The sequence below is a fragment of the Pinus tabuliformis genome, chromosome 4_1 (genome assembly GCF_031772625.1).
Source record: "Pinus tabuliformis cultivar Carrire ecotype Pingquan chromosome 4_1, CPIR1, whole genome shotgun sequence".
Classification (NCBI taxonomy): Eukaryota; Viridiplantae; Streptophyta; class Pinopsida; order Pinales; family Pinaceae; genus Pinus; species Pinus tabuliformis.
The window spans coordinates 620842921-620862351 of NC_142303.1; the positions used below are offsets into that span (position 1 = coordinate 620842921).

Consider the following 19431-nt stretch of genomic DNA (forward strand, 5'->3'; position numbering starts at 1 on the left):
CAATTTACTTCACCAAGTTGGATCTTCGTTCGGGATATCATCAAATCAGAATGAAGATTGAAGACATTCCGAAAACGGCATTTAGAACTCATGAGGGTCATTATGAATTTTTGGTCATGCCTTTTGGCCTTACCAATGCACCTTCAACATTTCAAGGTTTGATGAATTCAATTTTCAAACCATTCCTTAGAAAATTTGTGTTAGTATTTTTTGATGATATACTAATCTACAGCAAGTCTTGGAAGGATCATGTTGAACATGTTGACAAGGTGCTACAACTATTGGAGGAGAAACAATTATATGCAAAAAGATCCAAATGTTTCTTTGGAGTCCAGGAGGTGGAATATTTGGGTCATATTGTATCTCATGAAGGAGTTAAGGTAGACCCTAGCAAAATTAAAGCCATTAAGGAATGGAAAATCCCCACATCCATAAAGCATCTGCGAGGATTTCTTGGGTTGACAGGGTATTATCGCAAGTTTGTTAAGAATTATGGGAGAATAGCAGCACCTCTAACAACATTATTGAAGAAAGATTCATTTTCATGGACTCCGGAAGCAACAAAGGCCTTTGAACATCTTAAAGAGGCAATGTGCCAAGCACCGGTCTTAGCTACACCGGACTTCACAAAAACCTTTATTGTGGAATGTGATGCTTCAGGAAATGGAATTGGTGTTGTTCTAATGCAAGATGAAAGACCCATTGCTTTTGAAAGTCGTCCAATCAAGGGAAAGTTTTTAAGCAAAGCTATTTATGAGAAGGAAATGTTGGCAATACTCCATGCACTTAAGAAATGGCGACCCTACCTAATGGGAAGACACTTCAAGGTAAAAACGGATCATGATAGCCTTAAATACTTTTTAGAACAAAGATTATCCTCTGAAGAGCAACAAAAGTGGGTCACAAAGATGTTGGGTTATGACTTTGAAATCATCTACAAAAAAGGGAAGCAAAATGTGGTGGCAGATGCACTCTCAAGAAAGGATGAGGATGTGGAAGCATTGTTGTGTGCCATTTCTATTATCCAACCAGATTGGATAAACGAAGCAAGGGAGGAATGGAAGAATGACGAAGAAGTGTGGGCACTTATTCGAAAGCTACAACAAGATTCCAGTACTTCTGATACATTTAGCTGGAAAAATGATTCGTTATGGTACAAAGATCGCTTATACCTCTGTAAGAATTCCCAGCTAAAACAAAAGATTCTTATGGAATTGCACACTTCTCCCTTAGGAGGGCACTCAGGATTTTAAAAACTTACCACAGGGTTAAGAAGGAATTTTTTTGGGATGGCCTTAAATCAGATATTCAAAAGTTTGTGGCGGAATGTTTGGTTTGCCAACAAAATAAAGTTGAAACAATTAAGACACCGGGTCTATTACAACCTTTATCCATTCCAAGCCAACGTTGGGAGGAGGTTTCAATGGATTTTATCACAGGTTTACCCAAGTCTGAGGGAAAGAGTGTCATCATGGTGGTAGTTGACAGACTTACCAAGTATGCACACTTTTGTGCATTATCACATCCATTTAAAGCCAGTACAGTTTCTACTGCATTTATGGAAACAGTTCAAAAGCTACATGGAAACCCAAAGATTATTGTAAGTGACAGAGATCCCATTTTCACTGGAAATTTTTGGACAGAATTATTTTCTTGTCTTGGTACTCAGTTAGCTCATAGCTCATCTTATCATCCTCAATCTGATGGGCAAACTGAGATAGTAAACAAATGTTTGGAAGGATATCTTCGTTGCTTTGTATCTGATAAACAGACACAATGGGTCAAATGGTTGCCTCTGGCTGAATGGTGGTATAACACTTCCTTCCATACAGCAACAAAAATGACCCCATTTATGGCACTTTATGGGTATCAACCACCATCATCACATCATATTTAAGAGAAAATTCTAAGGTTCAGGCAGTGGAACATCACATCGAACATCAACAACAAGTCCTCCAACTCTTAAAGGATAACCTCGTGTTGGCACAAAATAGAATGAAACAACAGGCAGATCAACATCGCAGTGAAAGAAGTTTTGATGTAGGTGATTGGGTATTCCTACGGCTACAACCATATAAGCAAATGTCCCTAAAGCAAGCTAAGAAGGATAATAAATTATCACCAAAGTATTATGGTCCGTACAAGGTGTTGGAAAAGATTGGTACTATGGCATACAAATTGGAGCTTCCTGCAGCTTCTCGATTGCACCCAGTTTTCCATGTTTCATGTTTAAAGAAGGTTATAGGCGACAAGCTCCCAGTTCAAACAATATTGCCAGAACTTGACGAGGAAGGAAAAATTATATTGGAACCGGAAGCAGTCACAGAAACAAGAACTCGACAGCTACGAAATCGATCAATTTCAGAGTATCTTATCAAGTGGAAGAACTTATCCGCTGAAGATTCCACATGGGAGGATGAGAATTTTATGCAGAAGTATCCAGAACTACTCAAGCGTTGAGGACAACACTTTTTTGAAGGAGAGGGGCATGTTGGGTCCCTATAATACTAGTGATTACCCCATTACTATTGTAGTTATACCCCTTATTTATATTGTTGTGCCCCTATTACCCCCATATTGTTATTTCTGTGCCCCATAGAATCCCTCTATTTTTATTTTTGTGGCTTTATATTATTATTGTTAGGTCGGCTGGATTATATTGTGACTCCTTAGACTCTTATATATAGAAAGGAGGTTTTGTCATTTGTATCATCCAAGAATTGTTCATTTATGTAATGTAAAGGAGGTTGGCCCCTCGAAGAGGCTGAATTCTAAGGCGTTGATCTTTCTTTTCTATCTTTTCTTGAGCTGGTTTCATAACAGAAAATATCTTAAACTATTTTACAAAAATAAATAATTACAAAATCAGGAATATAAACTGCTAGCTAATCTAACACTATTTTGGTGCTCAGCTGTTTGATGACTATTGCTGAAAAAATGAAAATTGTTGAACTTGTGATGATTTTTCCTGTAAAGGCTAAATGTTGTTTGATCACCCTCTAGTCCAGTAAATCAGTTAATACTTCCCAACGCTTCTTATCTAGGATAGATATTTTGGTTACCCTTTTGTAAATTTCATCCATCTCTGTATACTTCGTGAAAGTGGGTTTTACTGGAAATATATGCCTAATCTCATCTAAAATGAAGAAGGTGTCCCTGAGTGCATTTAGCACCACTCTTGGTGTTGTTGCACCTCTTATGTTTGACATTGAAGCTGCATTGGTGCCTACCTCTGTAAGCTTTCAAACATAATCCTCAATAGGCATTAATTTGTCGTTAATTACAAGCATAGAGGGAAAACCCTTGCTGGTCAAGGGTTCAATCCTACTGAAAAAACGTTGAACTATTGTATTCACACTACTGCACTTTTCTTCTAACTGAAGGATGAGGTTCTTCTTGGTGATGATCTTCTTTACTTCTAGAATAGTTGTTGTCCTGTCATTTATCCCTAACTCTTCAAGCTCATAGCTATCTTTAGAGTTGAGGAACTTGATTATATCAGAAGCAATTTCTAGCATATCCTCAAGTTGTTTAGAAATAGTTTCAACAACTTCCTGAGCTTTCTCTAAGAGGTCTTTTTTATCAAACACTATCTTGATATAGGGCCAGATATCCTTAATTGCTTTAGTAATTTCTTCCCACAGAATTTCTCTTGCCAAACCCAATTTGTTTCCAATGTAAGATTCTTTAAGTTCCCTCTGCAATGTTTCAATCTGAGCTTTTTCTCTCTACAACTCAGCTGCATGTGAAGTGTCTGCAACTGTTTTCATATGCTGTAACTCCTTGAGTTCATTCTGCAACTTCTTGATTTCTCCTGTCTGAATAGACAGGTTCTGAATAGCTTCAGCAAGTTGTTCAGCTCCTTTTGTTGCACCTGTAGTTGATGTTGTGGCTGAAGTAGAAACCCTGGTTACAGGGATTGCTACAAGGGGTACTATATCCATTGGAGTTTGAGCTCTTTTGACAACTTCCTCTTTCTCCTTGACCAATTTCTCCATCTGCTCTTCCATCTGTTTTATCTGCAGATTCTGTTCCATGATGAGCTTCATCATGTCAGACTTCTGAGTTTCAGTTTCTTCAATCTCTTTAGCCATTGGGTCCTCAGAAGCTGGCAATTTGAGTTGTTTCCTTAATGTTGAAAGCTCAACATTTTTCTTCTTCACAAGTTCTTCTGCAGCATTTATGTTGGAGGGATCATATCCCATCTTCAGCACCAGATCTTCTAAAGATTTGATCTTTGTGTCCTTTGCCAATGAGGAGACTTTCTCCAACTTGAGCTATGACTGTGTGTTTGCTAAGGTAACCTGCAATTTTGACAAACTCATAGCAGTATGAGTTAAAATAGAAGAAATCATATGTCTGGTTTCTTTGTGCATCTCAATTTGATCAATTGGATGCACATCCTTTACATTAAATTCAAAAGAGGTCTACTTCTGATAATGTGCAACAGTCCTAGGCTGTGGAATCTAAGCCTACAGAAAATCCATCTGCATTTTACCCTTCTCAGAGTCAAAGACTGAAAGAAGTCTGGCCTGAGAGCTAGAGGAATGTTTCCAGAACTGTGTGTAGGTGTTCAACTTCAACTCTTCATTCTTCTTTTTGATCTCACTGAAAACATGAAAGATGTCCTCCTCCTTGTCCTTCTGGATGCTTCCACTGGTTTGAATTACCTGTTGTTCTTGAGAAGTAGTGGAATGAGTTGGGGACTGGGTAGACTGTCCACCAAACTGTGTATAGAGCATGGTCTCTCCAAGCCCATCAAATGTGGTTTTCTGAGACTCATGTGTTGCACCAATAGTTACAGAGATCCTTGGTCTCTTTTTCCTATGCACAATCCTAAAGCCCTAACTTGATGCTTTAGTTGTAGGGGATGACTATTCTTCCCTTGCTCTTTTAGCTGTCTTTTCCTATGCAAGTGGAGTTTTCACATTTGAAGTGGAAATTGCCTGCTCTTCAGCTTCTTGGAGGGTGTTCTCTGTCCACTCCAACTGATTTTTGTATTGTTCTATTTCTGGCCTGGCTGTGTGGTGATATGCTGTAAACTTGTTTTCCACCCTGAGTTTAGAAATCACTCCCATTGGGTCATAAGACCAAGTGAAACTGAGACCAAACTTCATTTCCTTTAGCAACCTATCTGCTTCTTCTCCTACTGCTCTGGTATTGTAGATGAATGGACCAACCTGAGCTTTGAGCTTGAATTGAGATTTCTTCTTTGCTGCCACAAAGTGTACTTCATCTGCATTTAACCTTTTCCTAATATATTCCAGTGCAAAGATTCTGATGGGGAGGTACTTGGGAAGTTTGTAGGGTGGAAGCTCACAACCATAAACCCTGATTTCTATGTAGTTTTGGTAAAGATACCAATCTCCTATTGTGGCTTGGTCGACCAGCTACAATACTTTGACAATCTCATCACTGATTCTTGGTACTGGAGTACTGCTCATAAGACTGATAGCTGGATGAATAAACAATTCTATGAACTATTTATAGGTAAACTCTTCTTTCTCCTTCATTCCCATTGTAGTCCAAAAGATCATTGATTGCTGGTTTCCTTCCTCATCCAGCTTCTATAGGGTAAATGGAAATTTGTCTCCCTGAAAATATATGAAAAGTTATACAAGTATTGAAGCATACTTGAATGCTTCTTCAATGTTAAACTAGAAAAATTGCTCATGTATGGCTTCAACTAGGAATTGGCTGAAATTATAAATAATAGTGGGTTTGGAATCAATAGAAAAGATAGATAAGAAACCTAGGATGGCATCATTAACATATTGATCATAGTTATAACCAAGAAGATAGGACAAAATAGTGGTGATTTTCTTGGTTCTATCAAGGAAGATGGATGAGTCATAAGGAAGGTTTCTTTTAGGCAAAGGACTATCAATGGCTAGGAAAAGTTCAAGGGTCTAGGATATTTTAGTAAGATCCAGTTTCTGATAGGCTTCAATTAGGATTTCATGGAAAAAAGGATGAGTTGGTGCAATAGTAGGGGCTTGCAACATCTTTTCAATAGACTCAACATTGATTAAACAAAGGATTTCTCATGTGGGTGAAATGATTGCTCTTTGGCTGGTATCATAGGATTCATGGCATTTCCTAATAAATTCAAGTGCTCTGTGTATCTAAGGGAAAATGTAGTGGGGAAGGAGAGAGTCCCAAAGTCCTATTTCATCAGTCTGATCAATTAATTGATCTTCCATCCAGTAGTAAATTTCATATAAATCAAATTGAGAAGAAGTATCAATGCTTTTACAATCCCTGTCGACCAAGGGTGTATGGTGGAAGTCAACCTGTGGATGTACAAGAGGATTTGGGATTTATGCAACTTCTTTTACCTTAGGAGGCATTTTATCAAATGAATTTGCAGACTGAAAATGACGAAAATAGAAAAATTGGTCTAAAATGGGGTGCCTACAGTAAAAGAGTACGACTAAAAAAGAGACAAGTGGACCTCGATGTCGACTTTCTTTTGAATAGGAAAAAATAACTGCTTAAGTGTCGGATCATCTTTGAGTTGTAAGGAGGCAAACTGTGAGTGATCAATTTGGTCACAGGAATGTACTGTGTAACCGTTTTCATGGAGGAACAGGGATTTTAATGGGAAAAACAGAGCGGGGTTGTTCAATGAACGGTTAAATTTTCATTAATTATCCAACGGGATTAATTAATAGGTGTTTGGGCCATAAATATCGCGAGAGCAAAATTGAATGGATAACGGATAGGCGACAATTGATTGGATGGTAGAAGTGACATGGAGCATGACGTGGAGCGACGGTAAATGGTCACTTATAAACTGCGTTCGGGAGTAACTTGAGGCGGTAAGTGGTGTTAGGATTTTAAGTCCCGAAACACTAAAAGGAAGGAAAGGTGGTTTAGGATGGCGGTTTCCGAAACTACCCATTTCAGAGCCCCCCCCTGCCAATAAAGTTTGGACGGTAGATGAGAGCCGAGGATGGATGTGGGCCATCGGATCTCAGGCGAGCATGCGAGATGAAAGATAAGGTGAAAGGGATTTAACACGTGAGGCGGAAGTGATGGTGGGGTCACAGCTTTAAGGCGGATGTGACAATTGCGGGTTATGGTGAATGAATGGGTGGATGAATGTGGGATATTTACAAAGTAACATTGGTGTTTTAAAATTCGTGGTTAATTAAAACACATCTTCGAATGCATAGCTTATCCAATGTTACAACTTAGGATAAAATCCTTTCATGCTCCAATTATTTCTCATATGTCTACCTACCCTTTACATTTCTAATATTTTCTTTTATTCATCTGAGTGCATTTAGGCTAGCAACTCAATATTTCCTTTTAATGACTAATCTACCTCTATCCCTTATTTCTTCCATTGGCTCAGATTAAACTCTTGAGTCAATTTTATTTGCTACCCATTGACAAAAATTTAAATCAAATCCAATCATGATTAAACTGTAAAATTGGATAAGATGAACTAGGTGTGGCATTTAAACAATATGCACACAACCTTTATTTGCAAAAATAAAATTGACTAAGAGTAGCGGCATTTGGATTTGCAACACTTTCAGAGTTTATTGTCTTTTGCTTTTCTTTCTAACCTAACTTTTTATTTTTGCCTCCATTCCTTAGGGCATCTATTCTAACATTTTATTTGATATAGAATTATTCATAAAATATCTCTAACATTTTTTAACTCAATATTCTTTTTGTCCATATCCTAACTTAACATTTTTTGAATAAGTTGCTGATGCAAATAAGTCACATATTTGACTAATAGCCGTAAGATTTTGGCCCCATTTGTACTAGTGACTGTATGCCTGTAGTAACACTTCTATTTTTTGTTTATGTTCCTTAGTACACCCCTCCACATATTACTTTGCTCTCACTGACTATTCTACAGACTGGTTTTCTCTTCAAAATAGTAAAACATAATTCTTGCTAGAACTTATTAGTGTCTTGGCTTGGTTGGCACTTACGAGCGAAATTTTGGAATTGTCCTTGTGTGTGTTGACCGTGAAGGATTTTTATCCTCGTTGAGGCGGTATTGGTTGACTCTCCACATGAAGATTTCATTTAGCATGTACATACAGGAACTTCCAAACACCACTCCACGTACATCAAGGGGAACTACATCTAGTTCTACTTCATCAATCAAATCAACATTGTTAGAAAATTTAATTTTGCATTGTTTGGTTACCTTTATTTCCACATCTTTATTTACCCATCCCAATATATATGGGTTTGGATGTTCACGAACTTCCATTCTCAATTTGTTGACCAACACTACTCCAATGATATCTTCCTATGTTCCCATAGAACAAAGCATCAATTTTTGTCTTCTTGACCTGTATCTTTATGCGGTATGTCAAAACAATTCACCTTTTCAAATGTTTCCTTAACATGCTTGCTTCTTTCCCAAAAAAAATCTAGTTAAAGGTCAAATAGGGACCAATTTAATAATCAATGCTTAATAATTATTTTGGAGTTCTTGATCACTATTAGGATTGATGTACCAAGTTTTTTTGTTAAATGTAATCCTTGCAATAATACATAAGCTTCAACCACAATATTAGAAGAGATTCCAAAACTCTATGCATAGGTATAATCTATGGTGCCCCTTGTTGGGTCTGTGTTATATTCATTGCATGAATATGCCCATGCATTGTACGTTTTGTAGGGCATAGCGAGGAGATGGGGCAAGGGGGGGGGGGTGTTTGTGTGTCATAGGGTGGGAAATGATCCCCTAGCTCGGTAGGTTCAAGGAAGACAGCCTCGATATTTTTTTTGGGAATTTTTTGTGTTTGCTTCTAGCAAATTTCAAGACACTATTTTCATCATTAGCAGTTTTGTGGCACAACATGGTTTAGCCCATGTTTTTTTAGTTTTAGTTAAGGAACTATAATTTTATTCTAATCTAGGGTAAATAGATTGGTGGTTTATGGATGTTGCGGGATATATGTGTGTGTGTGTGTGTGTGTGTTCACACACACACATATTGTAAATAAAAATATATTGAAAAATCTTACTTGTTTTCTCAGTTTGGGTTTGTAGGGTAAAATATTTATGTTAATGTGTGTCTTTTCCATTGTGTCTTTCCTGTTTTATTAATCATTTGTTTGCAAGAATTAATTGTACATGGTTAAAACTTACACCTCCAAGGTTATAAATAATCCCTCGTGCACCTGCCAAATGATTTCTTTTCAAAGCCCCATCAAATAATAATAATAATGAGTTTTGGTTTAATTTCCATCTCCTAAAATCTTTTTGATTCAAATGAAGTTGTTAGAATGATTTTTTAGAGGGTTTCTCTACACAAGTACAAGAGAAAGAACTCAAGATGAATTCATTTAACCATAACTCTATCTTTTTTCTAAAACTCATAGAATTGTTAATTGAATTCCTATAATGATGAGATGTTCAACTAAGAGAGTTTTTCCCCTAATAGCCACCTATTTTGGAATAAATAATTCTTGAATGAAGAAGAAACTATTTCCTTCAAACCATATTTTCTAACATGTATACTTAGGCATGGCAATGCATAATCATTTTAAGATCAATTTTCCTTTGAAGGATCCCTTGTATAGCATACCCCATTTTATCAAATAGACTCCTCCAAGACTATGGCTTTTGAAATCTATTTTCTACCCCTATGATTGCATATCTCCAAAACTTTTCTATGTATTCACATTTCAAGAATATATGATGTGACATTTCAACAAAAATTAAACAAAAAGCACATGTAGATGAGCCTTGAATACCACGCTTTTTTAGATCCTCTACTATCTAAATTTTACCATGATCCAGTTTCAAGCAAAACAAATTGATTTTTACGAATGCCAGCTTGATGCCATATTTTGTTCCACATCATTATCTAGGAGGAAGAGGAGAAGTGTTTAGTTGGTACTCATATCCTTGTTTTACTATATAGTTGATTTTCATCCACCCTCTTTAAAAAAAAGAAGTCAAATGATGAGGGGCACCTCCTTTAAGAGAAGAAGAACAATGGAGTGATTTAAATTCTCAAACCATTTTCCAAAGTTCTAGCCTACCCAATAACCTAAGTTTAACCATGAAGATATGTCATAGAACATTTTTATCCCCTATTGAGTTGACCAAACATGAAGTGGAAGAAGCTCCTAATTAGTGATCAACAAGTGTTTATGCATGATACTATCATTCTAGACATTATATAACACCCATTTCTAGGTACTCATCTCAACTTCACTTGAAAAATTGTAAAGGATGCCTTGGGTAACTTCCATATAGGTGTTGTCCAAACATTTTTTCCCTTGACCCTCAAAATATTTTTTGCACAATATTTTCTTGCACCAATCGTACTTCCCAGTAATCAATCTCCAAAGAGGCTTTGCACCCGTACCTAGGTTCATCAATGAAGGATATTTTGTGCCAACACCTCTGTATAACTTTGGCATCCTTACTATAGCCCAATTTACCAAATTAAATATATTTAAAATAGATTTTTCTCCCTACTATAAAATTTCCTCAATTCATGAGCTAGTTGTTGCTTAGCATCTATGGGGGCTAGAAGAGGTGAAAACTAAAAGACATGTAACACTAAGAGGATTGATTTGAGAATAACCACTCGCCCAACAAGGTTTAGCCACCGAGTCTGCCATTGGACAAACATAGAGTTTATCATACAAATGATTTGTTTTCATAAAAGGGATGGGGAAGAATGCAAACATATAGGTATGTTGAGGTACTTAAAATATTGTTGATCTTCCATATGAGGAAAGAGAAAATTATAGAGATTACATTAAGAATTATTTCATTAATGTTCTAGCCATATATTTCGAATTTTCTATGATTAAAGTTAATCCCATAGAAATATGAAGAAAGAGATCTAGTACCTTCATTAAATCGATTTTCCATTACATTGGACGCACCTTTGAGCATAATGACGTCATTTACAAATTTAGAGTGATTGATTCTTTAACCCATCTCACTACATTGATGTTTAGAATATTTTCAGTGATACATTCAAATTCTAATTTTATATTGAGAGATTTTGCCATGATGATATATAATAAGGGGGAAAGAAACTAGCCCTGTTTATACCTCTGCTTGCTTTGAATAAAGTAGTAGCTCTCCCATTAACCAAATGCCAATAGATACAAGGGTTACTAACACGGGAAAATATCCAACAAATGAACTTGGGACATAAATCAAACTTGTTTAACATATCAAATAGAAAGGAGTGACTAACAAGATTAATGGTGTCATCCATATCAATTTTGATGACCATTTATCCCCTTTGGTCCTACTAGAGTGAATTTCGTCTTGAACCAAAATGATGTTATCGACAACTAACTCTTTTCCATAAAACCTCTTTGATTTTCAAAGATAATTCTAGGTAGAAGCACTTTCAAATTGTTTGCAATGATTTTTTCCATTATCTTCTAGGAGATGTTGCAAAGTTAAAAAGACTTAATCTACAAAAAGAGGAAGTGTTGTAATCTTTTAGAACGGGAGCTAAAAAGGTAGAGTTTGTAATAAAATTTGTCAAAATTCATAACATCCTCATTAAGTTAAATTTGATGGTATACCAACATGCCTACTATAAGTGGATTAAGAAGCCATTTGGTCCAAGGGCTTTTTTTGGGGCAAGTTCCTATATTTCCTTCAAAATCTCTTTCTCCTTGATTTCTTGAATTAGTCTCATATTCTCCTCTTGATTAATTAATGTTGGAATATTTTCCAACATTTATGTTATCTCTTCTAGCTCAATTCCTTTTCTGAATATAGGCCGATGTAGTGAAAAAATTCCACTCCCTTGATTTCCTCAAAGGTGTAAAATATTTCCCAGTTCGCTGTTACAATCATTTTTTCACATCCTCTCAAAAGGCCTAAATATCGGATCAATCAACATCCTTGAACACTTTGTCATTATCCCTTTTAAAAATCCATAAGCATCACCTCTCCAAAAGGTTTGAGTTTCTGGGTCAATCAGCTCAAAAACCATGTTTTTAGCCCCAACGCAGTTTTCATGCTTGTCCACCTTCAATGGTTGCAAGTTGTATAAATGAGCATCTGCGTTGATTAGTGCATGGTTCTCTACTTTACATGTGCAATGATTCTATAATTTCGGGAAAATTAAAAAATATTTTCGAATCTTATCCTTCCAGAAGCTTCTAAGGTGGTTTTAACCATTTACCATGGATAGATATCTTGAATTCCTATCTGATCCTACTCTAGTGGTATTATCTATTATCCCTAGAGCTTATCCTCTCACATAAGTGAATATCAAGCCTATATTGGTAAATCCTAAACTACCACTTTCACCCTATAAATTTACTGCCTCCCATAGAGTCTGGGTTTGCTTTTAGAGATTACTAGTGCCCTCATGTTGCTACTTTGAGCTTAAGGAGTCATCATCCATTTATGCATTAGGGTTGAGTGTGAAGGTTTTCTTTGTGGCAAGGAAGGACAAGACAATTGGGGAGACATCTACAAAGTCAACTTCTATATATGGTTGTAACTCTCTCCTTTATTTATTAATACAAAAATCATTTTGTTTTCCTATACTTGTGTCATGTTGATGCTTATGTATTTCAATGCCATGTTGACTCATTGATTAGAGATATTAGATTATGCTATGTGGATATTGTAGTTCCTTTGTTTGTTTTAGTCTTTGTTGCAAGGTCTCATTTATAGCGTGAGGAGATAGAGTTGGAGCTTACAAGCAAGGAGAAGAGGAGGACTTACTACATATTCTAGGTAGGTCTCTTTTCTATATTCTAATTTCTTTAAGGAAAACATAGATATTTTTTCCCTATGTTGTTCTAGATCATACCACTAGATCTAGGCAGTTCATTTTTGTCCGTGGAAGTGAATTTTCCATATAACACTAGCCATCCCAATTTATTTAACATTGCTACTCCATACTCTAGCACATGCTTGCTTATGGAAAAGGCTAGATTTCTACCTTCAGTGGCATACAAAAAACCTTTTGGATTTTAAACACTAGTTGGCCTCCTCTACTCGAAGCATCTTTTGATAGGAGTGAAAGCCCTATTTTCTTCCATTAAAGGATATGTCTGACGTGCTCAAACTCCATACGATATTTAATATGTTCCAAAGATGTTTTGCTTTTGATAAGTTCTTTATATGGAGGGATGCAATTAGTCTTAACCCATTCCTTAATGGTTTGCTTTATAGTTTGTAGTTTTTAATCCTAGATATAGATTAGAGACTCAACAACCTAGTTTCTCCATGCCTTAACATTGACATCCATCACAAACTCGTTCTCTAGCCAAAAAGGTTTATATCTAAAAGGAATTGGACCATAATTTGGAAGGCCCTTGATTGGGGTGAGAGAGGCTTGTGATTAGAGGGCTACCATAGAATGATTCTAGAGCACACTTAGTCTAAGGTATCTAGAAAGGATATTTGACTAAAAAACAATAAAGTATAACTATTAAATGCCCAGAACTAAATATTTTATTCGTCCATGTAAATCTTCCTATACTTGGTATTATATAAAGATGGTCCCAAAGTGAAATTAGATCCTCCATCTTTTCCTAAAATGGATCCATATTATACTTCCTCTTCCTTTGCATTTTTCATTTTAACTCATGGCAATGTTGAAGGGACCAACTATAATGTTACTTTGTCAACAATATGTTTCTCTCAAGGCACATAGGGATTCCAACATTCTATCTTTTCATCATAGATTATATGCATTCAAGCTCACAATACTAAAAGCCTCTCGTATTTGTTAATGAGGCAGACTCATAAATATCCTTGTTTATTCAAAAAAACCGAGTTTTAGCAAATCACATAGTACTATATTGAAATTACAACTATATCGAAAGGAATTACAAAACATACACACATATTAGATATTAAGGCTCTTTACAATTCATTAATGATGCCAACTTATCTAAGATTGATAACATTAATGTTGCCAACTTATCTAAGATTCATAAGGATATTAAAATTTAACCATAATCACTTTGTCCATTGAATTGAAATGTAAAAAAATAATAAATTAAAATATATAATAAATTTACTAAATAAATGTTAAAATTAATTATTAATAAAATAAAAGATTAATAGCATTTTTTAAAAATTTAAAATTTATATAAATTTATTTAAAAATCTTAATATAAATTTCAATAAATTTGATTGATAATGTATATAATGAATTTTTATGAATCATATATAGTATTATTTTAAAAAATGCATATTAAAAAATCTATATATATTTTACTACATTCTCAAATTATCAAGTACACTAGTTATGTTTTGCATATTTCTTTATAAAAATAATATGTTAATTGTGTTTATCTATGGTTGAGAGAAATGATTTTTATCTTTTTGTGGTTGAGTTTGAATACTTCTTGTAAAGAGCAAAATATGTATAAAAAAAATCTTAATATGAAATATAAAAATATGTATATTCTTTATATGAAATATAAAAGTATGTATATTCTCTATATAAAATATAAAGATATTTTCCTTAAAATAACATATTATAAAAAAATATTATAAGGTATTTTTTTATTTACTATATTTGAAATATTTAATTCCAGTTAAATTTAATAAATTGTATTGAAAAATGTATATATATATATATATATAAAAGTATATTTTTCAAAAAAATTTATAAATTTAATAAGATCTGCAATTTTTTTATTATAATTAATATTATATATATATATATTGATATATATATTGCATGATACATGCCGATAATTCATCATCCATTGTAATAATAAATATTATTGATAATTAAAAAAAATTAATCAAATTAAAATTGAAAACTTCTTTACCAATAATATATTTTTAAAATGATATATAAATTAAATTAATTATTATAATTTATACACTTATAAAATAAAGATAAATATTTTTAAATAATATATTTAAATTAAAATAATATTTAAGTATTTTCCCATAAACATTTAACAAATTTAAGTAAATTTTAAACTAAAAATAATAATAAAATTAACTAAAATTTCCAAATCTTAACAATTTTTAACTCTCGATTAAATAACCAAAGTAAATTTTGCGATGGGTGATGATTACTGAGGTCAGGTGGAGACGTACGTGAACATCTCGCAGGTGGTATGGAGGACAATCACCCTATTCTCCCATTACGTAGAGTATACAATGAAATTAATGGTGCGACGTACGATGTTTTCTTCTTTCTCTTCGGGATTCAAAGTGGGAGAGGGGTGTGGGTTTATGGTGTCCGTTGAGTTTTAGGCTTGCTATTATGCTTTGGTATTTTGGTGGATGTTTGTTCATGGTTCGAGCTCTGGTAGTGTGAGGAGTTTCTCTGGTCTTTGGTTAGTTTAGGAATGGTGGAGATTTTGGCACCGTCGCCTCCTCCACCACGTTCGGCTCACAAAAGCACTAAATTTCTCTCCCTTCGCATGGTTTCTCACTTTTTTCAGAGGTTTGAGTGATTTCTACATGTTTATTTGTTCAGCTTTAGAGCCCACTCTTGTGTTGCTTATTAGTCCTCTTCCTGGTTGTTCTTAGTGCTTGCGAGGATGTTTGAGTTTCCTAGAGATCAAATATCTTTTGGGTCCTCCTATCTTTGTGGGTTTTCTATGGATTCCTAAGACCTATTGTTGGGGGAGTATAAATTGAGTTCGATGGTGGAAAAATACCCTTAAGGTGTCTATGGTGACTTGTTATCAAGTTGGGTTCGTTCCTCGTGTGTTTGTGCCTAAGTGTCACATCTTTCTGTTGGTGACTTCGTTCCTAAGTGCTTCCTTTGATAGAGGCGATGACAAGGTCTCAGTCTGGTTGGTGTGTTTCTTATCTGTGGTTTCTCTTGCAACTCCCTAAGCTAGCGAGAGAAGGTTGGTAGTTTTGTGAAACAGAAGACTCGTGGATAATTCGGGGCTGCCTGGTGCTCCGTTGTGGTTCATGGTGCGGTGGGAAGTGCTATGGTTCATTGTTGTTCCTATCTTAGAGGAGTATTCCTAGGTCCTCATCATGCGACTTGTGTCACGTAACTCCCGCTCCCAACCTCAGCAGAGGGGAGTTTCGACCAATCAAGGCAGGTGCAACAAAGTGTGGAAGGCGGCAGTGGCAGAATGAGTTTCTCAACATCCATTGCGAGGTGGTCGAATTGTTGGTAGATTGATCAGCGCAGAAAGGTTCGTGGCAGCAGGGGTGGTGCAAGAACGACTTAGAGTGGTCGTGTAGCTGGGAATGGAAGGAAGGGTAGTGTGGTGCGTGGGGTTGGAGCAGGTGTGCAGGGTCAAAATCACTAGTTATGGCGTGCAAGGGTCGCTGCCCGACAACGGTGTTCTAAGGCCTGTTGTTACATGTTCTAATCTGTTTTGGAGCACCTCGAAGCTTACGATAAGGCCAGGAAGGAAGAACAGGAGGTTGTAATCAACACACTCAACAAATTGCATTACTTTCAATGCCATGCCCGAGAAATGATTGTGGTGGTTTGGCATGGGCAAAGTTTTCTATCTGAAAAGGTGGAAAAGTTGTAAACGTGAATGGCTCAATTCAAGCAACGTGTGCATTGTACTTATCGTCGTCCCCCTCCTCTTGGGACTGGACTAAACAACCCCGCGTCTATTACTTTTGACAATTGAGCATGGTTACATGTGTTCTTCTAGTTTTGTTTGTCTTTTGGCGCTTTTGGCCTGTCAAGCTATGGATTGTTCCTTTAGTTTTGCTACTATTTATTTGTCATATGTTGTTAGCTTTAGTCAAAAAATAATAAACCGTCTCCACCACAAAACCTACACTCACTTAACAACATTGTTAATTTTCTTATTATTATTTTTATTATTTTATTGTTTGATTATTTATGTTTGACCATTTTATTTCATTTATTTTTTGACCTTTTGAGTTATTTCTATAAGACTTTACTTTTAACAAAAAAAAATCAATTTAATTTGCTAACGATTACTTTCTTTATATTAAATTTTTTTTAATAGATATCTATTCTTTGATCAAAACTAATTGTTATACTCTAACTGCTAGTAAACATTTCCGTTTATTTATTTGATGCCATGATCTAGTTCTTCATCTTGTCATAACCATAAACCACACTTTATGGTTTTGATGCCATGATCTAGTTCTTCATGGTGCCATAACCATAAACCACACTTTATGATTTTGATGCCATGATCTAATGCTTCATCTTGTCATAACGATGAACCACACTTTATGGTTCCAAAAGAATCAACTAAAACTCTCTCAACATTCATAATATAGTTCACAAAACCTAAATTATGATATTACAACACTATGAATTCTTATAATAAAAACGAAAAATAATTTTAATCATGGAATTAAAAAAAAACAATTTTATTTACCATATTTAAATATATCACATAATTAAATGGCTTTTCAAGGTCTACTAATTATTTCAAAGGAGGAAGAGGTCTAATAATTATTTAGAAGGAGGAAGGGAGTTGTTTGAGATGATGAACGTATTCACTAAGCTGGTTAAAGACCAAGCATCGCGGGTATCATTTCAAAAAGAAAAGTGAATTGCGTATTCAAAGAACTGGAAGGGGCTTTTAAATGTTTAATCAATAATTCGTAGTGTCGTTTTTTTAAAAGGTGGAAGGTAGTTGTTTGAGATGATGAACGCGGGGGACAATTTAAAAAGAAGAAGAGTAAATCGCATATTTATAAAATGAAAGGCGATTTGGAAGACTGAATATACAGATTTATTATTATTATTAATATTAATATTATTGATTTTTTTTTAAATAAATAAATTTATTATTATTAATTTTGATTTATAAAATTATTAATTTTAATAAAATTAAACATAATTTATATTTTTAAAAAAATCAATCATTTTTATTTATAAGAAATAAAAATAAAAATTAATAAATTTGTTTAAAAATCAATAACTTTTATTTATAAAAAATAAACTAAATATAAAAAATTTGTAAATACAACAATTACATGGAAAAAAACAAAACAAAACTTATTCCAATTATTTACTTTAAAAACGGGATTCCTGGAAATGTCAAGCGAATCATAAACACACCAAAAAAATTTGCAAAATTTAATAAAATTACAACAAATACTAATTATCGAAAGATGGAATTAAAACCCTAAACCTTTTACAACTAATATAAAACAAAGTATAATAAAAACACTCCCAATAATTCAAAAAAGCTTTAAAATTTTATGGAAGTTCTTCCCTTTCTCGAGGGGAGAGGCATGATTATATTTACCAACATAACATCATCCGAATATATTTTAGAGACAAAATGAAATGAAATGATATTTTAAAGTTCACAATATCAAAAATAGTTTATGAGCTTATTAATTTTTTTAATTTTTTACTTTTTACAATTTAATCTTTTTCCGATTCAAACTGATGATACCCTGATTCAATTTTCCATCAATCCCCGCTAAATGTCCAAACTGTACAACAAACTATCATTCCAACAATCCCCTTGCTAAATGTCCAAACTATACCACAAGCTAGCTACCAAAGTAGTGACATGTCAAAAGGACCATGAAAAAAATAAAAATAGAAATCAAGTACAGACGGTTATGAAACAGCGATTACTATTTCGATCCGGCTTTTGAGGAATTCTTCAGCAATCGTTTGCTCCGGAAACCCTGCTCAGCCTGCTCGGCTTTCTCTGGAAATTCATTCTGCGGCTGCTCTGAGCCCCCGGGCGACGGCTCGATAACAGCAGAGCCCTGCGTGCAACTTCTCTTTGGACGAAAAACACTTCCCATTTCCGTACAGTCGACTGATCCGAATCCGGCGGCAGCCGTTTCAGCACCTGCTTGCACGCCTTCTCCGGCCTGGGAATCCTGGGCCTGTGGACGCCACATTTCATTGAAAGAGAAGGAGAGCCCGTGCCTGTTGTTTTTGCCATGGATTTTGTTTCCCCGGAGCTTCGTCGAAACACGATAAGCTGATCTGATAACCACAGCTGTTAGAAATTTGCAGTTTCTAAATCTTAATGTGACCCGATTAAAGCATTAAAGCGTTAAAAGCATTAAAAGCGTTAAAAGCATTAAAGCATTAAAGCATTAATCTTAAGCGTTGAATTGGTATATGATGGACGTACCAGATTAGAGTTAAATGATATATAAAGGATTGGGTCCTCTCTCTCCCTGGCAATAGTTGCATTCTTCTCCATCAAGAAGCGCATGAAGAAACAGGGCTAGAAAGAGAAACCGAATTCTGAAGAAGAGGAACAGTCAGGAGTCAGATCAAAGTAGATGGCAGCCATTACATCTTCCGCTGTTAATCAAGGTATGTCATCTTAAATAATAGATCATATTAAGTTCTGTTTGTGAAATATTCGGTATTGATGATCTTTGGGCTGTTAGTAGCTATATTTTACATTTGGTATCGGAGCAACAATCAATAACTGAATATTTCCTATGATTGCAATTGATCTGTTCTCTCATGATGTTAATCAAATCTTAATCAAGATTCGATCGCCTCATTTTTTTTTAAAAGGA

At 34.9% G+C, this 19431-nt stretch overlaps 1 protein-coding gene across 1 annotated transcript; it reads right to left on the reverse strand.

Moving 5' to 3' along the window:
• Window positions 1-18513: 18513 nt before the first annotated feature.
• LOC149177550 (uncharacterized) lies at window positions 18514-18836 on the reverse strand. Its single transcript, XM_089423427.1, has one exon. It carries the CDS (start codon window positions 18834-18836, stop codon window positions 18546-18548), a length of 291 nt encoding a protein of 96 aa, XP_089279553.1. The 3' UTR covers window positions 18514-18545.
• Between the last annotated feature and the right edge of the window lie 595 nt (window positions 18837-19431).

Coding starts and splice junctions, on each gene's coding strand:
- LOC149177550 (XM_089423427.1), bottom strand. CDS start 18,836: ATGGCAAAAACAACAGGCACGGGCTCTCCTTCTCTTTCAATGAAATGT.